We start from the raw sequence: 27,914 nt of genomic DNA on the forward strand, positions 1-27,914 counted from the left end.
AACTTATTTGCTGAAAGTAAATTGGGGGGTGTGAAGGGGCAAGGAATTTTTTAGCTATCTTTAAAAAACAAAGATCCTAGTTTTGGGGTATCTGCCAGTTCCATACATAAACACATACTGTGTTCTCCCTATTATATGATTCTATTAATTTGTTGGAACATGGGTGGGAAAACTAATGGATCTAAATGGGCCGTTTGGTTGGCTTAACAAGGAGGAAGGACAGCCTTCTAATGGCTTCTGCTATAGGTAGAGAAAAAAAAAAGTCACGGTATCCTTGGGTAGGAAGACTTCACAGTGTTTATAATCCACACAAGCCCAGCCATTATTGACCTGCCAGGAAGCAGTCTGTTTAGGGGCTTTATTCTGACAGGGTAGTTAGATCAGGAACCGTGGTTTGGAGAGGGACAGATAGACCTAGGTGACAGGCTTGTGTAATCAGCTTTGTCAGATATAAAAAATTAAATTGGAAACGTCCATGAATTGCTTGGTTCAGGGCTTTGTATGCCACTGATATAGGCAGACTTGGGACAATTCTCATCTAAAGGAAGTAACTTGTCTGAATTTTCTGAGCAAACCAGGAGTACAAGGTGATGAGCAAGACTCAGGAATTAGATTGGGATTTTTATGGGATTTTTCCCAAATAAAAGAAGTTCTTCTAGCAAAACTTTCTTATGCTCTCCACAAGTTAACCCAACATCATATTTGGGTCTTTTTTCTTTTCTCTTTCTTCTCTGCATGGTAATTAAGAGCAAGGTAAGTTGTTAAAATGGTTTCTGGATTCATTCACCAAAACTAGAATTTAGACCTTGTGTGGTTGGTGGGACCTTCTGTGCCAGGAACAGTTAGGGCCATGAAGACACACCCAAGGCTTGAGGTCAGTCAAGCTTTCAAACCCTAAGAGGAGGTACTCAGTGTACAGTTAGGTCTTTTGTGATGTGGAAGATGACTTTCACTGCAGCTTCTGCTTACTTTGCGTCTTAATGAAGACCCAGCAGCATATCTGCAGCTTCCCTTTAATTTTACAATTTTTGTAATGAGAGTAGAAACCCAGCCAGCATTCTGAAGAATCTATAAAGGAACACCGTGATTTTCTGTCTCTGCCTTTTGGGTGAGGTTTGGCCCTAGAGGAGAGAAATCAGTTATCTCTTGTTCTAAATGCTAGGGCAAGAATGGCTTCCAAGTTTCCAAGGAACTTCTACTGGGATCATGACATTTCAGAGAATTCATTCAACACCAAGAATGGTTTCCATCATTTGAAAGAACCAGATGAGCTGAGATCTCATTTGTCATGGTTGCCTTTGAGAATTTTCGTGTGAGGAGGCGTTTTGTTTTGTTTTGTTTCTCAAGGAGAATATCGTGAGGACACTTCTCAGAATTAGAGTTATCTAGTGAACTGCTGGTTCCCCTCTGCAGACAATGAAGCCTGAAGCTACTGAGATACCACCCGGCTTCCTCCCTTTCTTTTCTAGTCCCTTCTCTCCTCTTTTATCTCTTTGTTCAAATCACACGCTTCCTTTTCTAAGGACAGGGTTGCTGGCAGACTGCCTATTGGCCTGTTGGCCTCAATTAGCCTTATATCATTGCAAAGGAATGCATGAATTCTCCAGAAGGTATGTACTATCTCTTTCTGTATTAGACACTCACTACCTGCTTTCATAACAGGTCACTCAGCCAGAATCGCTTCTTATTTACATACCTGAATTTTTTTTTTAGTTACTTGGATTACATCCCTATATATTCATGTCATTTTAATGATGATCTCAGAGGTATCCGTTATAAAATATTACCCCAACATGCTCTGCAATGCTTGAAAAATTTATACAGGAGACAAAGCTAAAACAAGGTAACCTGAAGACTTACATTCTTGACCAGAAGGTGACTGGGTTATTCAACTGCAGATTGCCTGCTTCAGACTAGACGCTTGTGTACAAGGTCCCACAGATGGACCAGGCCAACCACGTAGAACAGAGGCCACATGCATTGGCAGGATTGAAGGTCTCATGGTATTTCTCTGCTACTATTTAAATTCAGTCTCATGTTGGGGGTTACATATGTGATTGCAAATTAATTCTTTCTCTTCTGAAAATTTGGTTTTGAAGAACAGCTGTGTCTCCCTTCTGAATTCCTTAATTATTTATCCTCCCTGATATGTTAAACCTTTCATTAGTGTGGTGAATTGCCAAGAGTACACAGAACTGCTTAGATCATGTAGCAAACAGTATAAACATTTGATAGGACATTTGAAGACACCACATGGTGAGCCAGGATCTGTAGTAGTACCAAATGCTGTGGGATTGATGGAGGTAGCTTGTTGTCAGAAGTTCTTGGTTGGTTCATTTTGCTGGTTTATTTTTTTAAATCTATAACATAGGAATAGTACATACGTCATTTATACTTGAATTCAGAAGGGGACTGACTCCTAACCGACAGGTCTCCTATTAATTTGGAGTACACATGCTCATATACTGAGTTCAAATTAAATAAAAAATTAATTATTTATATATGTGTGTGTGTGTGCATGTATGTGTGCATGTGTGTGTGTGTGTGAGAGAGAGAGAGAGAGAGAGAGAGAGAGAGAGAGAGAGACTATGTTTGCTTTTGTAAATCTGATTCCTTAACCACTTACTGTTCCTGTTACTGGAAGGAGATTGATCTCGCCTTAGTTTTTCAGTCTGGCCCTCTTTGGAAAGATGCTTTAAATGATTTTTAAATTATTAGGACTCCCACTTTGACCATGACAAGAGTAGATGATAAGTAGTGATACAGAACAACCCTTGTTGCTAAGAGTCGCAACCCAACATTCAGAGGTGGATTAGTTAGTGATCAACCTCCCCACCCATTTTTCATCTAAAGCAAGAAAATTCCACCCAAACCAAGGTCCTGGGGCTTGCAAATAGAAACACTAACCTCGCCACACACCCCATAGCTCTTTGACCTCATCAGATCAAACAATTTCTGATCTGCAAATATGTTTGTAAAATGATCTTTAGGCTCCTGATTTTTCTGTTTTTCTAGTTGAACTATTTATTCCAAAGTTTATGCATGCCACTACCTGTCCTTGGATAACTGGGGTTTTTTTTGTTTTGTTTTGTTTTGTTTTGTTTTTCGCTTGTAGGAAAGGAAAGTAAGAAAAGCACAAACAACAGGTGTTCACTAAAGCCTTTTATTAGAATTGTGATTCAGGAGAACTGGGGAGTTCAGTGTCTTATAAAGGAAACTAGGTTTCTGGAGTGGACAGAGGAAAAGCATCTGATGGTGTTTCTGGTTCTGTTTCTCAAAGGCTTTGAAGGTTATAATTAGTTGCTACTGAGTCCCTGTGGCTGGGGTGCTTCACAGCTTTATTTCTGGTCTGCAGTCCTTCAGGCAGAGAACGGGTTAGATCCAGGCAAGGCTTGCATGTTTAATTTGGACCCTTCCTGGAGACAGTTGGGATTTTGATGACTTGAAGACCACTTTTATACTTCTGGGCCATGCACACTTAAAGAGCAAAGCTCGCCAAGTTGAACTGGGCGAGGGTGGATGGTGGCAGGATTGGGAGAACCCTGTGAAATGTCAAAGGCACCTCCCCCATCTCTAGTTACTTCTGGACAGTGAGTTGGAAGGACTCAGCATGAAGCTGTGGATTGTCTCCTTTCACCTTCACAGGAGGAAAACGGAGGCATCATGGATTCCTGGGATTCTGAGCACAGAAAGTGTGTGGGCAGACAGTATAAATTAAACTTGGTGTTCTTAAGATGGAGAGAGAACAGCCTGTGTCCATGACTTCCCTTTCCCCATTCTCATGTATATAGTCCAAATGATTAACAAAAATCTTTGGATTTTTTAAAAGCTATGACTTAAAAGTGCTTGTCAAATATGGAAAATTGGATTTAGGGTTTCCCATTGAAACCCCACGTTTTGAAATCCCTGAACTAAATGGAATAAACCAACAACCGATACTAAGTAGTACCAAAGAGTAATGGATAATTAGAATGGGGTAGGGCTTTCATGTTAGGAGGACTGGTCACTTTGGGTGCTAGGTTATTTGAGAATGAATCCATATTCACCTAGCAGGTGTCATTATGGGTGGTGTTTAGACTCTAGTCACCTGCTGGAAATATTGCATTGGGGGTAGGTGATGGGGGTGCTTGTTTGATTTGTAAATTCATCTCATGACCTTTAGAAATAGCATTCAGAAGCTTCCTCTTCTGCTTTTGATTTTTCTGATTTGGTCAGTGAGGGGGAAGAATTGCTAATCTCATTATCACAGAATTTTTAAATGAAGTAGATATAAGATTTAGGCTTCTGACTTTAAATCATCATTTGGTAGCAAATCAGTCTAGTTTAGCCTTTTAGGGTTGCTGCTTTTTCAGGGTTGATGAAGCAGTCAATTATGCAGAGCTTATTTCTCATCTTTTTCCTCGTTGTTGGTTTCTCAGAGGATTACCATCTGCTGCAAAAAACGTACTCTGGTTGACGGACAGGGCGTCCTCAGGTCCAGTTTTCATTGTCTCTCTCTCCTCACCTATTCCCTTCTTCTCCTATTTCACTTCTCGCATGTGGGTACATCCTCAGTCTCATAACACATTAAGTCTCTGTTTCTTTGATTGTTTAGGCCATGCTGCAATTTCTGTGTTCTTCTCCTGTCAGTGTCTTTGGGAGAAATGTGTACACAAAGGCAAAATGGCTTTCAAAGGAGGCGACATCCTCATTTCAGTCCTTGGTGCAGACATCAAATTGAAGGCCATTCAGCTGTACCTGATGATGGTTCTCTCAGCAGCCTGGAGATTAACCTCTTCTAAGGCGCTGAGCTATTTTTGAGGTAGAGGATGCAACAACATTAAAGCTAGAACCCATTAGGAAATCACTTTCATCATCTCTTCTTTTTCCAAATCAGTGCCTTTTTTTTTTTTTTTTTTGATCTCATAACCCTTTAATCTCCTTTGTAGCAAGCAGAACAAGGAGACTATTGGTTTGTGTTTGCATCTAGCGAAGTTAGGATCCTTGATAACAGCATCAGAAGACACCAAGGTATTAGAGAACTGTATAGAGAGGTGAATTTCATCTCTAGGTAGATGACTTAATGCAGAAGGTGCCCTGCTTTCCTTGTGCAGAACCGTAGTTTTTGTTGATGTTGTGCAAACCAGGCTCAAACTTTCCAAAAGACACAGCAGAAAGGCTTTTGTTGCATTATTTCTAAAGGCTTGAAGTTTCGAAGGGAAGAGATTTTGTTTTCCTCTCAGCTACACAATGGAGCTTTCAGAGAACCTCTTTTAAAAGGAATAGCTACAGCCTTTGTGTTGAAGGGTGTGTCTGTTGGCAGGGTCTGCTGATGCAGACAGACTGGCTGGTGATTAACAAAGGTCATTAGACTTTGGAATCTGGCACGCAGAGTCGGATGGTATGTCTTCTGTGTGTGGAAGGACGACTCCCAAGAAGCCAAGGCATTCTGGAGGTCCCCCCACCCCACCCCCAAACCCTTCTATAGAACAGGGTCTGGTCCAGATTGTCCTGCAGTAACCAGTGCTCTGCTGGGACTAAGGGACAAGCATATCAATCATGGGATAAAAGAACCTTCGGAGATCTTGGTGAATGACATTTGAGGAGGAGAAAGGTGCAGCTTTTCGGAAAGAAATGAAAACAGTTCATTCTTTGTTGGGAGAAGAAGAGCATAGGAGGAGCCCAGCCTGCTCTTCCACCGCTCATTTCTGATTGTCAGCCTAGCAGAATCCCAGAGAAGCCATGTTGTGCACGGAGGAGAAGCTCTGAGCTAAAATGGCTGCTCCTAAGCTCAGAGGACTAGGGCAGCTTAGTGAGTCTTAGAGCTTCAGTGACGCAGGAGCTCATATCTCTTGAAAGTGTGATAAACACATTCAGCAGAGCTGTGGCTTGTTTGGCTGAGATGAAAGGACTAAGCTTGGGGGATGGGGAGTGCACACTGGATGATCTGCTTTTTTCTGTGAAGTGTTCTAAATGCAGGAGTCGTCTGCACCATGGAAAAATTTGTTTTCAGGTCTAATGGACTGTGCGAAAGGAGAAGTGGGGTGGGGCCTCAGTGACTGCTGTAATTCGATCCAGAGCTGATAGCAACCTCTTCCACACAATTTGGGTTGGTGCTTAGACATAAAAGCTTGTGTATCTGGAATATTGAGACTTAGTTAGCTGAAAAGACTGGTGCACAGTTCAATGTTTATTGAAAAAGGATAAATTTCTGGGTGAAAGAAGAGGAGGTAAATATCTGCGTCTCACTGGGCAAGCTCAGTCTGTCCAGAGCTGGACCTGCCAGAAGTTATTTTAGCAGGCTATCAGCAGGAGTATTCTTTCATAGAAAATCCTCCTGCAATGGCTTCTTTTACTCCATTGACATATTGCTAGACTTTGTTCCCCTGCAGGAATAATTTATCTTTTACAATGAAAGTAGAGAAAGTTTCTATACAGTAAAAGTACAGATTTGGTTACAACTTTAGTTCTTGGCCATCTGGTTCTAGATTTCAGTGACTCAGTAGAGTTTGCGGTGAGCTCAATGAAGTAACTGACTCATTAAGATAATAACTGGGTATCTCAACTCAGGATATAAAGATAGGAAGGACTACACCTTCTAATACATTTTTAATTTAATGGTGGGACTCTCCATTGAGTTAGTGTGAAGCTATCTGTATATTTCTAAGCTATCTATATATTTCTGTCCCATAGTAAACAGCAGAATGAAGGTTAGCTGGGCAAGTTTTTCTTTATTCTTCATCAGGTTCACAGATTTTTATGCCCAAGTGTACACTTCACATTTGTAAAGGAAAAGAAGTAGGAAAAGATAAAGTCATGACTTAGAAGCCCCTCTGCAAAACCGTGAGTTTCTGTTGCCTTAATGTAAATGGAGGTACCAAGGTGCAACTTTAAACTAGAAACTGGATTGTCATCTAAAGTTGGTTGTTTGAGAATCTCATGAGAAATATTTTATGACCTAATTAGATTGGAGAAGCTAAGCTGTTAGGTTATAATTGGTAGGTAGTGAAAAGCAAATAACCATTTAGCTCATGGAAAGAAAAAAAATAAAAACCCCAACAAAAGCGTTTGGGGAATGGAGTAAAGAGGTGTATCCCAATATCAGTTACGATATTAAATTAAAATTATTTTAAAATTATTATTTCTTAAAATTACTAAGATTGAAATAATAAAAGCTCTCTCTATCACCGCTCTGAGATTCAATACTATTTCATCATTTGGTGATAAAACATCAATGTTATATTAAAACAGCAAATAAAGATTAATATTTGTCCTTTCTTCTGTATGAACGTCTTTTTTGCTTCTGAGAAGGTTCTAGTTCAAAAAGAAAGTAGGTCCAATACAGAACTAAAGTCAGTATTAATTTACCAAGAAATTTGAATTCAGTCAAGAAATTCAGAAAATAGTAAAACTTTGGGCGATTTAAGGGTTTTTCTTTACAAATAGCATTAGAAGATATATTCATATCAAGCCAGAAAAAGTTTATCTGCTTTTCTTGATTCCTTCTTTGAAGTTATGAATCGAGGACATCATCCCTATTATGTTTGATTGCCTTCCTTTGGCCAGTGTTCCAACTGGTAGAGTTCAATAAGAGAAATCTGCTGGTATTAGAATTTTCCCGTTAATGGACTGCCGCCCCATCAGCTTGGGGGGTATGCGTTTAGTGCATCACCGAAGATGTTCTGTTCTGACTCCTGCCACAGGTTCCTAATGTGAGAGGGTAGACCCAGATCATGGAGGTGCTTCAGTGTGATGGCTGTGACTTCAGAGCCCCGTCTTATGAAGATCTCAAGGCGCACATTCAGGATGTCCACACAGCATTTCTGCAGCCAACTGATGTTGCCGAAGACAATGCGAATGAACCACGATCCGGGTCCATGAATGCCAGTAATCAGACGGAGGTGGAGTTTTCTTCTATAAAGGACGAATTTGTGATTGCAGAGGATTTATCAGGTAAATCTATACTAAACTCGGCATATCTGATGTATAGCGTTGCTCTCATCTATTTTGAGCCTGTTGCGCCCATGGTTCTTGATATGCTTGGTTTCTACAAAGTTTCTTGCTCTTTTGAGTCATTTTCATAGTTTGGGTGTCATGTTTCTGTTCTTGAGTATCTTCTTGAGTAGGTTATTGTCCTTTCAGCTTCCTTATGTCTCTTAGTTTCCTTTCAGTTTGGAGAACAAAGTAGTATCTCAAAAAGTTCTAAACTATTATAGCTTGTGAATAGTTTGTGAAACTTGTACTTTTATAGCTATGTGGCACATTAATGGAGATGAGATGACTGTTGTACCTAAAGTTGAACACTGCATCTTTATCTGTGAGAAGCAATATATGTATGTTCATTAATGCTTCGTTAATATTCTTCAGGGCCTCATCTTGAGCTGGTAGGCCTTTTGAGTGTGATGTTTATTAATGAAGAATAATTGAAAGGAAAAATTGATTTGCATGATTAAATTTCTTAATTCTCTTTGGCTTTGCTTTTCTCTTCCCACTTACCTTATGCTTTCTCTTTAGGTCAAAATGCAGCTGCATTGGGGACCGGAAGTTACTATGGCCACAGTCCAGGATATTACGGTCAGCATATTGCCCCCAATCCCAAACCAACAAATAAGTTTTTTCAATGCAAGTTCTGCGTACGCTACTTCAGGTCAAAAAACCTCCTCATAGAACACACTAGGAAGGTCCATGGAGCTCAAGCTGAAGGAAGTTCGGCGGGACCCCCTGTTCCAGGATCCTTAAATTATAATATCATGATGCACGAGGGATTTGGAAAGGTCTTCTCTTGCCAGTTTTGCACATACAAGTCACCAAGGAGGGCAAGAATAATGAAGCATCAGAAGATGTATCACAAAAACAATTTGAAGGAGGCCACTGCTCCCCCCCCTGCCCCTGCTCCAATGCCAGACCCTGTGGTCCCACCCGTGTCCCTGCAAGATCCCTGCAAGGAACTGCCAGCGGAAGTTGTGGAACGCAGCATCTTAGAATCCATGGTCAAGCCTTTGACCAAGTCCCGAGGCAACTTTTGCTGTGAGTGGTGCAGCTACCAGACCCCCCGCCGAGAACGCTGGTGTGACCACATGATGAAGAAACACCGTAGTATGGTCAAGATCCTTTCCAGTCTCAGACAGCAACAAGAAGGGACGAGTCTACCCGATGTGCAGAACAAGAGCGCCTCCAGCCCCACGCCCAACTCTACCTATCTGTCCATGAATGCTGCAAGCCGGGAGGTACCCAACACAAATGTCTCCAATTTCAGGGGCTCCATCAGCAACTCCATCATGAGACCCAATTCTTCTTCAGCTTCCAAGTTTTCACCTATGTCTTATCCTCAGATGAAGCCGAAGTCACCTCACAATTCTGGCCTTGTAAACTTGGCAGATAGATCGCGTTATGGAATGGCTGACATGACCAATTCTTCTGCCGATCTGGAAACTAACAGCATGCTGAATGACTCTAGCTCTGATGAAGAGTTAAATGAAATAGACAGTGAGAATGGTTTAAATGTTATGGATCACCAGACATCCGGCATGTCTGCAGAGCAGCTGATGGGCTCGGATGGCAACAAATTATTGGAGACCAAGGGCATTCCCTTTAGAAGATTCATGAACAGGTTCCAGTGCCCCTTTTGTCCTTTCCTTACCATGCATCGACGTAGCATCTCACGTCACATAGAAAACATCCACTTATCTGGAAAGACTGCTGTCTACAAATGTGATGAATGTCCGTTCACTTGCAAGAGCTCGTTAAAACTGGGGGCTCACAAACAGTGTCACACGGGTCCAACGTCAGATTGGGATGCTGTGACTTCCCAGAGTGAAAGCCTTTCCTCATCACTGAATGAAGGTGTAGTGTCCTACGAGGGCCCGAGCATCAATGGTAGAAAGTCAGCAGTCCTGGTGGATCCCTTACAGCCACCCCCACCACCCCCACCGCCCCCCCCGCCACCCTCACAGCCACAGCCACCACATCAGCTGCCACCCCAGCCCCAGCCCCAGCCCCCGCCGCCGCCACCACCCGTGCAGGCCCCACCTCTGCACCCTTACAAATGCACCATGTGTAACTACTCCACCACGACTCTGAAAGGGCTAAGAGTCCATCAGCAGCACAAACACTCGTTCTGTGACAACTTGCCAAAATTTGAGGGGCAGCCCTCCAGCCTGCCACTGGAAAGTGAGACCGACAGCCACCCCTCTTCCAGCAACACTGTGAAGAAAAGTCAGACCTCAATTCTTGGGTTGTCCTCCAAGAACAATTTTGTCGCTAAGGCCTCTAGGAAGCTCGCTAATGACTTCCCTCTCGATTTATCGCCCGTGAAAAAGAGAACCAGGATTGACGAGATCGCAAGCAACCTGCAGAGCAAAATTAACCAAACCAAACAGCAGGAAGATGCGGTGATCAATGTGGAGGACGATGAGGAGGAAGAGGAAGACAATGAAGTGGAAATAGAGGTTGAATTGGACCGGGAGGAGGAGCCAACAGAGCCGGTCCTGGAGGTACCCACTTCTTTTTCAGCCCAGCAGATTTGGGCGAGAGATGCCAGTGAACCCCAGAAGGAGCCCAACTTCAGAAACGTCACCCACGATTACAATGCCACCAATGGGGCCGAGATCGAGCTCACCCTTTCTGAAGACGAGGAAGATTATTACGGCTCCTCGACGAACTTGAAAGATCACCAAGTTCCCAGCACTGCTCTGCTGAATACCCAGACTCCTATCTACGGAACGGAGCACAACAGTGAAAATACAGACTTTAGTGACTCTGGAAGGCTTTACTATTGCAAACACTGTGACTTTAACAACAAATCTGCCCGGAGTGTCAGCACCCACTATCAACGAATGCACCCGTACATTAAATTCAGCTTTCGGTACATCTTGGACCCCAACGATCACAGTGCGGTGTACAGGTGCCTGGAATGCTACATTGATTACACCAACTTTGAAGACCTACAGCAGCATTATGGTGAACACCACCCAGAAGCCATGAATGTCCTCAACTTTGACCATTCAGACCTGATCTACCGGTGTCGCTTTTGTTCCTACACGAGCCCAAATGTGAGAAGCTTGATGCCGCACTACCAAAGAATGCATCCCACAGTGAAGATTAACAATGCCATGATATTTTCCAGCTATGTCGTGGAGCAGCAGGAAGGGCTGAATGCAGAATCCCAGACACTGAGGGAGATTCTGAATTCGGCGCCCAAGAACATGGCGACGTCCGCTCCCATGGCTCGTGGCAGCATGCCAGCTACGTTTAATAAAAACACTCCTTCAAAGACCTTTACTCCAGAATGTGAAAATCAGAAGGACCCCTCGGTGAATACCGTTGTCGTTTACGACTGTGACGTTTGCTCATTTGCAAGCCCCAACATGCACTCTGTCTTGGTTCATTATCAGAAGAAACACCCTGAAGAAAAGGCTTCCTACTTTAGGATCCAGAAAACCATGCGAATGGTGTCTGTGGACAGGGGCTCTGCCCTTTCTCAGTTATCATTTGAGGTGGGTGCTCCAATGTCTCCCAAAATGTCCAACATGGGTTCCCCACCCCCCCCACAACCCCCGCCACCAGACCTCAGTACTGAGCTTTACTACTGCAAACACTGTTCCTACAGCAATCGGTCAGTTGTGGGAGTGCTTGTCCACTACCAGAAAAGACACCCAGAAATAAAGGTTACTGCCAAATATATCAGACAGGCTCCTCCCACAGCTGCAATGATGAGAGGGGTTGAGGGGCCCCAAGGCTCCCCTCGGCCACCTGCCCCCATGCAACATCTGAACCGAAGCAGCTCTGAGAGAGATGGCCCCCCTGTGGAGAATGAGATGTTCTTTTGCCAGCACTGTGATTATGGGAACCGGACGGTCAAAGGGGTACTCATTCATTATCAGAAGAAGCACAGAGACTTCAAGGCCAATGCAGACGTGATCCGGCAGCACACAGCCACCATCCGAAGCCTCTGTGACCGTAATCAGAAGAAGCCTGCCAGTTGCGTGCTTGTCCCCTCCTCTAATGTGGAGCGGGACAAAACGAAACTTCGAGCACTCAAATGTAGGCAGTGCTCATATACCTCCCCCTATTTCTATGCACTGAGGAAGCATATCAAGAAAGACCACCCTGCCCTGAAGGCCACAGTCACGTCCATCATGCGGTGGGCGTTTCTAGATGGTTTGATAGAAGCTGGCTACCACTGTGAGTGGTGCATCTATTCCCACATGGAGCCCAATGGTTTGCTCCTACATTACCAAAGGAGGCACCCAGAGCATTACGTTGACTATACTTACATGGCTACCAAACTCTGGGCTGGGCCAGACCCATCCCCTCCCTCTCTCACAATGCCAGCTGAAGCCAAAACATACAGATGCAGAGACTGTGTTTTTGAAGCTGTCTCCATCTGGGACATCACGAATCATTACCAAGCATTCCACCCCTGGGCCATGAATGGTGACGAGTCCGTGCTGCTGGATATCATCAAGGAGAAAGATGTGGTTGAGAACCCCATCCCTGCCTCTGAAGAGTTGGTGGGTCATGTGAATTGTGAAAACAGTGTGCCCATCCCACTGCCCGAGCAGGAGCCAGAGTGCCCTGAGGACGCGAGGCTTTCCCCGGAGAAAAGCATCCAGCTCTCTTCAGCGAACCCTGCCATCTCCTCCACCCCGTACCAGTGCACGGTGTGCCAGTCTGAGTACAACAACCTGCATGGCCTTCTTACCCATTATGGGAAGAAGCACCCTGGCATGAAAGTGAAGGCTGCTGATTTTGCCCAGGATATTGACATCAACCCGGGTGCCGTCTACAAGTGCAGGCACTGCCCGTACATCAACACCCGCATCCACGGCGTCCTGACCCACTACCAGAAGCGACACCCGTCCATCAAGGTGACCGCCGAGGACTTTGTGCACGACGTGGAGCAGTCAGCTGACATAGCCCAGAATGACGTGGAGGAGACCAGCAGGATCTTCAAGCAAGGATACGGCGCCTACCGCTGCAAACTGTGTCCATACACCCACGGTACTTTGGAGAAACTCAAAATCCACTATGAGAAGTATCACAATCAGCCTGAATTTGATGTCTTCTCCCAGTCACCCCCGAAGCTGCCAGTCTCCCTTGAGCCCGAGATAACCACTGAAGTGAGCCCCTCCCAGATCTCCGTCACCGAGGAGGAGGTGGGAGAGGAGCCCGTGTCCACTTCTCACTTCTCTACCTCGCACCTGGTCTCGCACACTGTGTTCCGGTGCCAGCTCTGCAAGTACTTCTGCTCCACGAGGAAGGGGATAGCCAGGCATTACCGCATTAAGCACAACAACGTCCGAGCCCAGCCAGAGGGCAAGAACAACCTCTTCAAGTGTGCCCTGTGTGCCTACACCAACCCCATCCGCAAAGGGCTGGCGGCCCACTACCAGAAGCGCCATGATATTGATGCATATTACACCCACTGCCTGGCAGCCTCCAGGACCATCAGCGACAAGCCCAACAAGGTCATCATCCCGTCCCCACCCAAGGATGACTCCCCGCAGCTCAGCGAGGAGCTCCGGCGGGCAGTGGAGAAGAAAAAGTGCTCCCTGTGCTCCTTCCAGTCCTTCAGCAAGAAGGGCATTGTGTCCCATTACATGAAGCGCCACCCAGGGGTGTTCCCCAAGAAGCAGCACGCCAGCAAGCTGGGGGGCTACTTCACCGCCGTCTACGCCGATGAGCACGAGAAGCCCATGGTGCTGGAAGAGGAGGAGAGAGGCAGCTTTGAGAAAGCCGAGGTGGAGGGAGGCGAAGCTCAGGAAATCGAGTGGCTCCCTTTCCGCTGCATCAAATGCTTCAAGCTCTCCTTCAGCACCGCCGAGCTGCTGTGCATGCATTACACCGACCACCACAGTCGGGACCTGAAGAGGGACTTCATCATCCTGGGGAACGGCCCTCGCTTGCAGAACTCCGCCTACCAGTGTAAGCACTGTGATAGCAAACTGCAAAGCACAGCGGAGCTGACCTCACACTTGAACGTTCACAATGAGGAATTCCAGAAGCGTGCCAAACGTCAGGAGAGGAGGAAACAGCTTTTGAGCAAGCAGAAATATGCAGATGGTGCTTTTGCAGATTTCAAACAAGAGAGGGTAAGGATATGTTTTGATTTCCCTTCCCCCAGGAGGCCTCTCATCACTGGTGCCCACATGCACTTCTTCGTTGCCAGCCAAACTGCTACAGGCTTCCTAGCGACTTAGCTTGCCAGAGAGCTCAATAAGTCAATTAAACATTTCGAGCTTGATTATCCCCAGTCTGTGCTCACCCTTCTCCACGGTCCTGTGCCCCTCCCTCTCACTCCTCCCGAGGCTCCCAAGGGGAGGGTTGGGGTGGTTTCTCTGGATTTCTCTCTGCCAAGTACCCTTATTTGAGGCCTAGTTCCGCGACGACGCTCGCTCTCTTTCCTAAGGCAGTTGTGGGCTGTCTCTTGGTCTCATTAGCGCTTCTCAGCCATGTCTCGGTCTGCAGTGTTGCTACATGAACCTAACATCTCAAGGAGTAGAATTTTTTACTTTTTAGTTTATTTTTTTATTTTTTTGTGAAGAAGCTCACTAATGGCGTAGCTATGCAACGGTTCACCTGCGTAGTTGAAATTGGTTTGAAAACCAGATAACTTGGTGGCAGTGACGATGAGGCTTCTGCACAGAAATCTTCTCTCCTCACAAGTCGTAACGTACTTGGGTTCCAGAGACTGCATAGCACGCAGGGTGCCACGACTCTGACGCATTCGTTATGTAAAAATACTCACATATATCTCCCTTGGTTTTTAACCTGCTAATCTGCTTTAAAATAAAATCTGCTAGTAAGCTGCAAGAATAAATGCCGGCTATGGAGGGAGGGCTCGGAGTACTGATGGCTACCACTGTATTTTACCAGCCTTTTGGTCACTTAGAAGAGGTGCCAAAGATCAAGGAGAGGAAGGTGGTGGGCTACAAGTGTAAATTCTGTGTGGAAGTGCACCCGACGCTCCGCGCCATCTGCAATCACCTCCGAAAGCACGTCCAGTACGGCAGCGTCCCGGCCGTGTCCGCCGCCGTGAAGGTGAGAACTGGGAAGGTCTGGATGAGCATTCTTGTGTGCGAGCGATTCGAGTTACTCATTAACCCCACTGCTCAAAGCAGCTCAGGAAAGGGCGTCCCCGAATGTGGGCATTCCTGAGTTATGCTTGGATTGGTCTGGCTTGTTTTGATTTCTTTGCAGGTTGGACCTTCCTCATCTTCCGTGTTTCGACCTGGTCGCGTTTCGGTCTGGTTCTCTTCCACGTGGATAGTTTGGTGGCAACAGAAGACCTGGGCCTCTCGGTACAGGAGGCTTTGGGTCACCCTGCTATTCTGCATGTAGTGCCATTAGGTGTTTACTCTTCCAAGTGGCTCGAGCTCTTGAGAGGAATCAAGTGGGTTCTGCCCCCATCATCTTCTGCCCCTCCCACTGCCTGACTCCTTACTGTTCTCATCTGGCTGACGATGCAGACAGCCCAGGAGAATCCGTCTTTACTTCTTATCCTGGGTCCTCTGAGGAGCGGAAGAGACATTAAATCTAAAACTAAAAGCCTTCAAGTCTCAGTTGGCCCTGAAAGCCTGTTGACCTGATTTATCTTCCCCACCCCCTCGCCTGGTATGTTACTGACAAGTGCCTTCCCTCTTCCCCCGCCGACCTTTATTAGGCCACCTGTTTTGAATATCATAATCCTAATAGCTACTGTTTCAATAACCACACTGCCATCTCTGCCTTCCAGGATATGCCCAAGCACTTGTACTTTTTGAGCAGAGAAGTTAGTTCAGGGCTCTGCTCTTTCGGGATATGTGAATATATTTTTTGTCATCTGCCCTTCCTGATCTTGTGTCCTGTTTTGCCAGTGTGGCATGGAGGTAAAGCTTCTCCTTTTCTTCTTTGAAGACTGAAGCCTTCTGGCTGTCGGCAGAACAGTGGCACCCAGGGGCAGCGGCGTCAGCTTCTTCCATGCCACTGCGGTGTGTCCCAGCCTTGTTTCCTGGACTCACTCAAGGGAGACAGAGCAGCTCTTCCTGTGTAATCAGTAATCCAAGGATCCACCTCGAAACATGAATAACTTAAAATCAGGCTGCTTCCTAATATTTTTGAATTGCTTATACAGCAACCTTCCGTCAAGGGGTGAAGTCACAGTCTGCTGGGGCAGGGATGAGTGTAGGGGCAGAGGGCAGGGTCTTTCACTTTCCTTTTATTTCGTAAGGAAGGCCCAAGGCTCCTAGATGCCCAAACTACTTGGCTTTTCCCCTTCTTCCCTCCCTCCCTCCCTCCTTTCCTTCCTTTCTTTTCTTTAAGCCATAACCCTAACCTTGCTTTATGTCAGTTTAGGTAGGATCACAATTTGAATTTTCTTTTTAAGATGGGAGATAAGTGAGTGAACTGTCTTCAAATTGAGAGAGCCCTTCTCTCACATTTCCCGGGTAGTAGCACCTTATCTGTTGCCTTAAAATGCCACCACTGCATGAAGAATGGCAGTCAGGTTTGCCCTCCCTCTTGGGGGAGCCGGAGAGGCAGGGAAGAAAGCTCCGACAGAAAGCGCTGATGAGTGTGGGAGAATGAAGGGAGAGGAAGAAAGCCTGGGCAAATGATGATGGATATTTATTTTGTTGGTGGGGCATGTGTGTGTGTGTGGTTCTCTTAGCAGGAGGCTGAAGACCCTTCCCACTTGTTTCTGGATGGATTGGAAGCAGCCAAAGATGCCAGTGGCACCCTAGTGGACCGGGTGGATGGTGAACACTGCTTGCTTGATGGAATGTTGGAGGATGAAACCCGGCCGGGGGGATACCATTGTAGTCAATGTGACAGAGTCCTGATGTCCATGCAGGGGCTGCGTTCTCATGAGAGGAGCCACCTGGCCCTGGCCATGTTTACCCGCGAGGACAAGTACAGCTGCCAGTATTGCTCCTTTGTTTCTGCTTTCAGGCACAAGTAAGTGCTATCGAGTGGTTGCAAGTGGTAACTGGGAGGAGGTGTCGTAGTGAACGGCAGTTAAATTAGAGCAGGAGAAGCTTGGAGGAGTCAGAAGGCCCCATTCATGGTTCACTCCTGCTGTTTAGTTGCCTGTTACCTTGAACCTCAGTCACCTCATCTGTCAGATGGGGCTAAGAACAGGAGATTGCTTGGTTGACACTAGATTTGACTAATGCAGGCATTTTAAAAAATAATTTTGGAGGTATTGCTGTGATTTACACAAAGAAAAAACAGAGAGTAGGTACGTTTACTGGTGTATCTGTCAAACATTCACCCAGAACCTAATCATTAGTTGAGGAGTAAAGTTCTATTTGGGAAATTTGAGTGGCTAGGAGGTAAAATTAGGACTGTTAATCCACTATGGGATGAAAGAATGATTGCTTGATTTATTTTAAAAAGACCTTGAAAGGGAGTTAAGTGGATGGACACCAAAGGTACTTGACGTACATTAGATGAGAGGGTGCTTCCTGTTGCCCATCAGAGCTTGGAAATTGTAAATTTGGGGTCTTGTGTAAGGCTTTTCAGTGTGAGGGGAAGAGGGGTGGCTCTGAGAAGAAACAACCTTTTGTTGCCTTTCTCTTTTCAACTGTATAAGAGAGATAAATGTTCAATAATGTGTTCTACAGTCTTGGATGAAGGTGACTGATTGTAAGACTGACATGCTGTTTATTTTTATGATAATTGAAAATAAATGATGGGCTGTTTGCTTCTTTAAAAAGATAAAGTGATAGTTAGTGGATGTTGAAAGGCAGGACGAGGCAATGCTTCTGCAGAGGTTAGAATGGGTTATAAACTCTTTATTATTATTCAGAGCCTAATATCTAATCTTTGTCATCAGTTCCAGGCACTGGCAGAAAACTTGAGTAGTTCTCATCAATTCAATAAGTATTTTTGGTACAGCGTCTGTCACATTTTCTGACACACAGTAGAACCTCAATAAATCATTGTGAATAAATGAATATGCCTTGTGCTAGGCACAGTGCTAGAGCCTTTGGGGGAATATAAAGATGAGTCGGGCATGGTCAATGATGTGAGGGAATTTAGATTTGAGTTAGTTGGTTTATCAATAAAGCAAGCATACAAATGACTTGGCAAAATAAGGCACATATCTTTAAAGTATATACATATATACATATATATGTGTATGTATATATATATACATATTGTGTGTGTGTGTATATATCAATAAAATGCTGTGAAGTTTCAAAGAAGGGAAATGTTACGACTTTGGAAGAATAAGAGAGGTTTATGGAGTCGGGAGCATTTGAGTCAAGTCTTAAAGGAGGAGGCTAGGACTTGAGTTGCTTGGAAAGGACAAAGGGTGTGGAGGAAAGATGCAGGAGCACAAGCCTGAGGCAGAGCGTGTAGGGTGGGGAAGGGTGGGGGCGCCGCAGCTCAGTGATCTGTAAATTACGCCTAAAGGAATAGTGGAAGATGAAACCTGAATACTTGAGTAGAGACCACATTTGGAGTGTCTGAATGAGGCATTTGTACCTCATCACTTACCTTACTGGTAGAGGAAAGCTCTGAGATGAACAAATTCACCATGATTGCTAATTTTTGTTGACACTCACTGTGGACCAGGCGCTGTGCTAAGCGCTTCGATGTATGATCTCATTTTATTCTCAAAACAGCCCTGTGAGGTATGGTCCCGTTATTATCCTATTTTATAGAAGAACAGTGGAGGCCTTTTAGTATCGAGAGCTTATATACCTTGCCCAAGGCCACACAAGGGGTAAGTAATAGCTGGGATTTGATCCCAGGCAGTCTAACTTCATAGCTTATGTTCTTGTGTTGAAATAAAAGAAAGAGGGAGACCAATGAGGAGGCAGTGATAGGAGCTAGTCCAAGAAGTTAGGATGGAACTTGGGGAATGGTTGCGGGAACAAGGATAAGCCTGCCTTGGAGAAAATGATTTCAGGGAGGGGATGAGGGACAAAGTAGAGTACAAATGGCACCTAGGTTTTCAGTCTGGTTGGCTGAGAGAATGGTAGTGCCCTTTATAGAAACAAGGGGATGAAAAAGAGAGTTTGTTTTGCAGAAAAAAGGGGAAAACAAAATTGACGGTTTAGGGAGGGTTGAGTTTACAGATAGCTAAGGGGCATCCAGCGGGAGACGCCCAGAGGCGGTTCAGAGTGCGGCCTAGAAGTGCAGGAGGACTTTGCAGGTTTAGATGGTAAGCAGTGCCAAGCCCAAATGAGTCACGTAGAATGGGATCTAGTTCTTTGGGGTAGCAGAACTTCTTCCCACACCTTGTTTGGTCGATAGATTTATTTCTTTTAGACTAGTAATACTTATAAAGTGCTGGGAACGCATTATAATCAAGTGCCTGCCTTACAAGTTGCTTCTGGAAGACTGATGTCTACAGCAGCAAACATGATTGCGTTTATCAGAGGTATAAGCAGCCTCTGAATACACCTGCGTATTTACAAACACATTGCAAACAGACAGCCCCCTGCAAGTAGTTCAGTCACTGAGAAACCTCCCTTCCCCACTCAAATGCTCACCTCTTCTTTCCTTTAGCTTCCTCTCCTTTTAGAGTAGGTACAACTCTTGCCTTTTTTAAATTTTTTTTTTTGGTAAGCGCTCTCATTGGAAAGTAACAAAACGACTTTGAACAGCTTAGAAATGGGATTTCTGGAAAAGGGCGATGAGAAAATGTTGTGCGCCATTTTTAATCCTGTCGTTTTCCTCTTTTTTCTCTCCTTCTACATCCAGTTTGGATCGTCACATGCAAACCCACCACGGACACCACAAACCATTCCGATGCAAACTCTGCTCCTTCAAGTCCTCCTATAACAGCCGGCTGAAGACACATATACTCAAAGCTCACGCTGGTGAGTGGGTTTTTGTGACGCGTAAGTTCTCTGAGTTTGAAATCCAGGGGTCTTCCCTGAGTGACATTTTTAAAGTGTCTTGCCCCACATGTGAAAATACATTATTATTGCGGTGATTCGTGTTTAGTTTTATTTTCATCTAATAAGTAAAAATTAACCACCCAAAGCCAACATAATACCAAGCTTGTCACCCACGTCATAGTTGATTCATCCTACTAACAGGTATACCTACTAACAGATTCATCTTAACAACTTTTGTTAGAGAAATTTCTAAGTTCCCTAGTCTTTCTAATGGAAATACAAGGATTGTGACATCCACTAAAGATAATTCCCAACTAAAATAACATTATAATCTTGAGGAAGTTCAAAGGGGCAAAGAGAACTCAAGACACGTAAGATTTCTCCTGAGATGCCTTAGGTACATTTCCATACCCAAGAGGTGACTTTGGGTGGTGAATGTCCAGGAACCGTACTGGTCTCTGTCACTCTGTCGTTCTGTCTCCTTGTGCTTGCCTCTTGAACATCTCTTACCTACCAGGCTCTGCACTAAGCATGTTACATTCATCATTTTGTTTAATCCTCATGACAATTCCAAAGGGCAGGTGGTGTTGTCACCCTCAGTGTCAGATGAGGAGAGACGCAGAGTGAAGTGATCTGCTCAAAGCCGTATAGTCCATTCACTAAGAATTTGACTCCAGAACAAATTCATCCTTGTTACTGACAAGATGCTACCCCGCTCTCATTTCTGTTCTTCTCTACTTTGCATATGCTAGAGGATGCCCACAGGTAGCTAATCAGAACTCAGCCAAGAGAGAAAAGAGGCGATGTAGGAGTGACAGTGGGGTGGATTCAGCCGAGAGAAAAGAAGCGTGATATAGGAAAGGCAGCAGGGCGGGTTCTGGGGACTTGTCCATGACGTTCTCCGTCACTCTCAGAAGCCCAGCTCAACAGCAGACTGTGGCCCTCTCAGGTTTTGCGAGCCTTAGAAGAACTTGCATCAAACACAAAGGAAAATTGGGGAAACGAAGGCCTCAGCTAAGGTCCTTAGAATTCTAGCTGAAATCTAGTTTTAAATTTGTAGTCAACTAGAGTTCCTCTGTCTCATTAATTATTAGCTTCCCTTGTGTGGTTATAAAATTCATCCAGAACCTGAGTCATTCACTTCTGCCATTTTCTCATTCCCTATGGAAATAGGATCTTGTCTCTGCTGTCTCCTGAGTGTTAAGTCCTGTTGAGCTGGCTTAATGGAGTAAAACTACTGAAGTCTTCCAGATACCCTAAGCCCCACTGGGGGTGGAGGGTGGGACGGGGAGATTAGCCAAATGTGCTTTTCTCTGTTAGTATTTTTGTATCTCCAGGAAAATTCTACCCAAGTCTGTGGAGTAAGAGGCTTCAGGGTTCAAGTCACTCTTTTCTAACTCTATATTGTAAATTATTCAGCTGGGAAACCATCCTAGTGAGTTTTTCCTATAGGCCTCAGCCTTGTCAAAGTGCTTTTACCAGTGGGAGTTGGGTAAATGATTTGGCCTGTAGGAAGGGCTTTAAAAGAGTGCCAGGGGCTGCACACTGGCTCCAGGGCACTGAGCTGAAGTGTATGTTCTTAGAGCTGACCAAGCAGACTGGCCTGTGCTCACTGATTGGAGAGAAGGAAACATCCAGAGAGACAGAGTAGGAGCAATGTAATTCAGCTCTCTACACACCTGGAACCTTGGTGTTCATGACATGGTTCTTAGCTACCGACAGTGGCTTAGCTTGGAGAAAGCCAGTACATTTTCCAAAGGGACTCTTGACTCATCTTGTCTGTTCTAGATGGATTATTTTATTTTATTTTAGAGGATAAAAAGTTGTATAAACTAACCCAAATAACTTGGATGTGAATTCTCTCTCAAGTTGTGCTACTTAAAACCACCAAACAAAATTCATATAGCAGGCTTGCATTTAAAAAAATTGAAAAATTGAATCAGGAGAGCAGCAGTGATACACACACACACACACACACACACACACACACCATATACATGATTAGTAAATCCCGTTATTCATGGTCCAGCTTTATCCTGTAACTCCTGTGGTTGGGGGTACAACAGACGGGAGTTCTGTTTGAACCCTCTGACTTCTTTGAACTTTTGTTCTGCCTTGGGCTGTAGCATGTTGCATAGCTCAAGGTTAGTTTAGAGACTTTCTTGAAAATACAATCTCTGGGGCTCATCAGTGATGAAAAGGAGGCTTAACGCAGAACTTGGGGTGCTGGGCTCACTTCACATGCAAAAACATTTAGTGGCAGAATAGTGACCATCTCAGCTAGGTGAGGCAAAGGTGGAGGTTTACCTTCTAATTCCTGCTTCCCTGAGTGAACTGGGAACCATCAGCTCCGTCCTCGGTTCATCTTCACTGGTCCACAGAACTTTCATTACTAAGGATCCTTTCTCCTCTCATTCCTCTACTTCCTTCTCTTCTCTGGTTTTTAAATTTCACTGTAAAAATAAATTTAAAAAATACACGTTTATTAGAGAAAATTTGAAATTGAAAGCAATATAATCAATCATATATAATCTTATTATCTAAAGACCACTGTTTTTAACATTTAATATTTCTTTTTGACCATTTCCACTCTAACTATTTTAACATTTGTGATTATAATTTAAACTAAAATATATTATGCCTTCCTATGTATTTTTCTGAGTGTAAGCATTTTTCTGTTGTTATAAACTCTTTGAGAATTTATTTTAATGAACAATAATTCATCAAGAAGATAGGCCCACATTTACTTGAAATCATTTCCCTATGGTTGGAAATGTAGGTTGTTTCATACTTTTTCAAGCAGAAATAAATGTTTATTTCTAAATAGAGCTTTCTATGTATTAAAGGATATTTCCTTAATATAAACTCTCAGAAGTGGAATCACTGCATTGCAGGTATGACCATCCAAAGTCTATTGTTACAAAAAGCAAAATTGCTTTCTGAGTTTATCTGTCCAACAGCATAAATGCCCATTTCACACTCTTGCTTCTTAAAATGCAGTTAATTGAAAAGCTGACTTAGGGCAAAGGTAAATCATACTCTAATTTAATTTAGTCATAGTGATTTGTCCTGTATCTCAGTGCTATAAAAATAATTAAAAGAAAAAACTTATTTCTATGTAACTGTCCTGTTTATTGAAGAAAGTGGAGCTATACATACGTACGCACACGCATTTATATATATACAACACTCCCTTAAAAAAACTTGTTTTTTACCCATTTCTGTACTATTGATTACATAGGGAAGTAGAGTTTTATGCTGAGGTTTGTGAATTGGTCCCCCCGAAAGCCCATTATGGAATGTGTGGAACTGCGGAGGTATATAGTCAGCAAGGAAGTGAAGAATGAGAACAGCACGTTAGAATTCGCACTGTGTGACTTTGTGCTGGAAAGCCACTGATCGACCCCTGGAATAAGAATTAAGCGTGTTATTTTCTGCAGATGTTATAGAGGCCACCTTGAATGAAAACTGACATGGCTGTTTCTAGTATAGAGAGGGAGGAAGAGAGATGGGAAGCCTTTCTGACAGAGGTTTCATAGACATTTGGTATCATTCCCTGTGAGGGAACAACCCATGAGCTCTTCCATGTAAGTAGACCGTGAAATGAAAAGGAACCAGGTCACTTGATTATGGAGCTCTCCTAAGAGTCTCAATCCCAAAGGAGTGCTGTGGTTGTAGGAGTGGGCAGGCGGTTGGTCTGCGAGGGTTAGACTGTGAAGCGCGAGAAGCACTTCTCTAGTGTGAATTTACCACGTTATTTTTCTTTTGTTTTCCACCCCTCCTTATGTCCTCCTCCCTCGTTTTCCTTTTCTGTCCCTTGCCCCGATCTTCTTCCAGGTGAACATGCCTACAAGTGTTCTTGGTGCTCATTTTCCACCATGACAATCAGCCAGTTGAAGGAACACTCCCTCAAGGTCCATGGAAAAGCCCTGACCCTCCCCAGGCCACGAATTGTCAGCCTTCTCTCCTCACACACCCACCACTCCTCCCCAAAAGCTGCCCCGGCCGAAGAAGTGGAAGACTCCAATGGTAAAAATGGGCTTCCAAGCCAGAATGAACCACTTAGGGTTGAGGCGGGCTGGGATTAATTGCCAGTCATTCTTTCTAGAGAAAATCTGACACGAAAAAACATGGCAGCTCAAGGGAAGGAAGAAATGTGAAAAGGTTGGAACAGTATAGAAATTGGAAGTTGAAAGTGTTGTGAATTCTGAATGTCTGGTGTTGACTTGTGTGCGCGTTGCTTGTGGAAAGAGCATGATGTGTGCAATGGGTTAGTGTTTGATTCTTCCACTGTATTTGCAAGCAAGAAAGCAAAAGGAATACCAGACAGGTTTATTTCCTTGTTTACTTACTTATATCCTGTCTTGTTCTAAAAAAAATGTATGTTTTATGAAGTGTTTGGGGTGTGAGATGTGTAAGTTAACGACATAGAATTCAGAGTAGGAATGGAAAAGGTGAATGGGTGGGGCAAATATGTCTGATTGGGTTACAAGATAATTTAGGGGTAATGCATTGATTTCTTACAGATGAAGGATGTTGAGAAAGCATCAGGGAGGAGGGTTTAACTGCCCAGTTTTGGAGCCTCTGGAGAAATACAGAAAGTCATGGAGGGGTCTTCTTCTGGCTATGGAACCAAAGCTGTAGGGGAGGAGGGGAGGGAGAAAGGGGGGGGGAAGAGAGAGAGAGAGAGAGAGAGAGAGAGAGATCATTGCAGGTGTGGCATAGTGAGCAAAGGGATGGTTGTTTTGATTACAAGAAACAAGTGTTCTGATTACTCAGCTCACCCCAAGAGAATGCAGAACCAGGTGCTTAGAGGAGGAAATCTAGATTCTGAGAGATATAGAAGACCCTAGAGCTATTCTCTTTCATGCCCCTCTATTGCCCAAATCCCTTCTGCAGCATCTGTAGTAACCAGTTATTTACCACCAGCTTGACTACTTCCTGGGTCAGGGAACAGGCTGGGCTGTTTCCCAAGGTCTACTATTACGTTCTTGGGAGGAGCTTAGTGGACTGGAAAGAAAGTTCATGGTCTCTTGGAAACAAAGGCTTGGCTTTGAATCTTAGTTCTCTCAATGCCAGTTGTGTTTTCCTGGACAATCTTAGTTTCCTAAGCTCTCATATAAATAAAATGGGATGAAGATAACTACTTCAACCAATTACCTTGAGAAATTAATGAGAATGCCTCATAAAACATCTGATATATAGTAGGTATTTAACAAATGGTCATTTTGTTCCTATGATTTTCATCCTTTGATTGAAATTCTGGCCTTTGGGACCATTTATAACAAGCATGAGTTTTGGGTTATTTTTAATGTAAGGGTTTAAAAATATAGACTCTTCAGGTAATCTGAAGATCTGACAGCCCAACATGTCAACATGGTCTAATTATCAGATTATCAAGAGAGTAAATGAGTGATCTTTATTCATGAGGTCTATAAGAAGACAACTGTGGGAGGGAAAGGAAAGGTAAGTCCTGAGGCTAAAAGCTGCCTTTATTGAGTTGCAAAACTTGGTGGCCTATTCTTTGCAAATCATTAAACACAATAGCCAATAGCTCCTCACTGGTATCTCTGTCATAAAGGACTTTCGTTTAACAGAGTAGGCTTGTTATTATGATTATGGCTTGTGATAAACGAGGCACACTGTCTCCTCAACTGTCGTGTGGTAGTTTAAAATGTAGGAGGAAGTGTGTTTTGTTGTTGTTTTCCAGGAAGACTTTGAGTCTCAGAGCTAGGGGTGGGGGAGAGTACATGTGAAAGGGTTCAGAAAATGGCCCCCTGTGCACCTTGAGATTCTGTGTATTGGAAAAAATTGTTTGCAACAAAGGGCAAAATATAATTTGATGTAAATTGTAAGATCTTTATTAACATGATTTTTAATTAATTGCTTTCATCTGAAATGGAAGCTACACCTGTGGAGGCGTTTGGGTGAAACTGATTCATCCAAATACCATTTCCAGCAAAGACTTTACCTGGGACATTTCTCTCAATGTTAATACCTTCTTTTTCCTTTGTCCTTCTCACTTGAAAGGTGGGTCTCAGTCACAGGACAAGAGAATCCCACAGACCATCCACTGCATGGATTATCTTCCTCAGCATAGGCTAACAGAGTTAAGTTTAATCAATTTCCTGAGTCCAGACTCTCCACCAAGAGCTATACTATGCATAGAATAAAATGAATACAGTACCAGTACTATTCTATTCTTCCATCAGCTTAAAATATTTAGAAGATATTATCAGTACCTACGTCTGAACTAACCACAACCCTAAGCCTGAAGCCTAACCTTTTTTGGGGGTGATTGCAGATTCTCGGAAGCTAGACTGGGTTAGGACCATGGGGAGAGAGGGTGGAGACAGAAACATGATGATATGATTTTGAGTCACTCTCTGTGTAACACAAATTGTCTTTATTCAGCCACGGGAAGATAATTTGCAGTATATAAAAGCGGGATTTTAATTCCTTCTAAAGGAAGAACCTAGTGACTGTGAAAGCCCAGGTTAGCAACTCTGTAGTGAGGCGTCCACAAAAGTCATTGGACCTATGCTGTTTTTAACATAAATAACCAACATCAGTGGGTCAAAGTGATTTATTTAATTTGATGAAAACAAAACTTGACTAGAGAGTAGGGTAAACAGAGAGGAGGCGTGGAATGGGCTATGCTCATGAGTGGATAATTCCGTGGAAAAACTAATTAATAGATGATTCATTCAATAAATCATTTCTTGAATCCTTACTATCGGTCTTGCATAGTTTTGGATGTCCAGGAATGGTAGAGGAGGTCGAAAATGAGAAAACTATGTATTAGGGAGCTGAGTGGCGGATTCCTAGAAACGGCTAAGTCTGGGGGATGAAGAAACAGCTGTGGGGCTAGACAGTGGCCTGTAAATCACGCCTTGAATGGTGTTTGAAACACACATGTGAAATCCAATTGCACGTTTTAATAGGGAGAAGCTGTGGGGCTATTGGCTCTCGGTTAAGGTTTCCCACACTGCGGATGCCAGGACACTGTGAACATAAGAACCAAAAATGTGTTGCAAGCCTGGGGGGAGTAGAGATCCATAAAACCAGGGAAATCACTAGTGTGTCCTTGGCTTTCTGATTCCCTAATGAGGGATGTGAATAAAACGAGTTGACATGCTCAGTGCTCTTGCAGTGGTCAAATGCTTGCAGTCTTGAGAGTGAGCCAGTCTTCTCTGGCAGAAGGAAACAGCCTGAGAAAGAAGGTTGTTCCAAAGCTGCTCTCCCTCCCAACTCGGAGGGAGGTACCGCAAGGGCGGGAAGCTGAGGAGGCCGAAATGAGAAGGTAGAGGGGAGATTTCACCCAGCTGCCTGGCCGCACACCTGTGCATAAATAGAGCTTTAGGCTCTGGGCTGTCAGTCTTGACAGGTTTCACTAGCACGTGAATTCTCTATATATTCTTTCATGTTCAGTTGTTAGAAAAAATGAAAAAAGATACGGCTGTGTGGTATTGGTTCTGTGTATAGGATAATGGAAAATGACACGTAATTGCTATTCTAAACAATGCGTTAAGGGGAAATCATAAGGTTGTCAGCAAAAAGAAGATCTCTGCTGTGTGTGTATTTGCTGGGTTCCTTCTCCTGCCATATAAAATATCGGGCTTTTTCCAAGTCTCTGCTTTCAGCATTGAAAACTACATATGCACACTTCTATAAAATAACAAACTGGAACAGAGTCGTTTAGTTATGAGATTTGTTTAGGTCTGAGACACTACACAGTGCATGGGCTGTGCGTAAGTAATTTAAAATTCAACTGTATCATTTATAAGAAGTCATGCCAATGGTGGCATTCCATCTTTTTACTTCCTCAAATTTCTCCCAAAGAATAGATCATTTCTTCTATCCAGTTATGCTGTGTGGAATTGTTTGTTTTAGGAGATAGCTTCTGTGATGTTTGAATAAAAAATAAGACACTAAGACCAAGTACAGAATAAAAGACGAATGAGAACAACATAGTTTTTTTTTTCATCCATGCTCTGGTTAGCCACCCAGGGAAAACACAAGAACTCTTAGTGGCAATGCCCTTCGCTTTGTAATATAGTCCGCCCAGCAGAGAAATCTTTGCTATTATGAGTTAATAGA

The 27,914-nt window shown here is 43.9% G+C and overlaps 1 protein-coding gene across 11 annotated transcripts in view; it reads left to right on the forward strand.

Annotated features, from left to right (window-relative positions):
- ZNF462 (zinc finger protein 462) overlaps positions 1–27,914 on the forward strand; it is a 133,981-nt gene that overhangs the window by 48,470 nt on the left and 57,597 nt on the right. For 5 of the 11 annotated variants that reach the window (XR_012495875.1, XM_074330792.1, XM_074330791.1 and 2 more), the window contains exons 2-7: positions 7,683–7,932; positions 8,494–14,072; positions 14,857–15,021; positions 16,628–16,914; positions 19,675–19,793; positions 23,652–23,843. Coding sequence is in view for 9 of the 11 variants with exons in the window: in XM_074330792.1 (XP_074186893.1) it covers positions 7,713–7,932; positions 8,494–14,072; positions 14,857–15,021; positions 16,628–16,914; positions 19,675–19,793; positions 23,652–23,843 (6,562 nt within the window). In the remaining 2 variants the exon portion in view is untranslated. The other 6 variants (XM_074330795.1, XM_019734207.2, XM_074330798.1 and 3 more) reach the window with 6 other exon arrangements.

Source organism: Rhinolophus sinicus, linkage group LG04 (assembly GCF_036562045.2).
Source record: "Rhinolophus sinicus isolate RSC01 linkage group LG04, ASM3656204v1, whole genome shotgun sequence".
NCBI classification, from domain to species: Eukaryota; Metazoa; Chordata; class Mammalia; order Chiroptera; family Rhinolophidae; genus Rhinolophus; species Rhinolophus sinicus.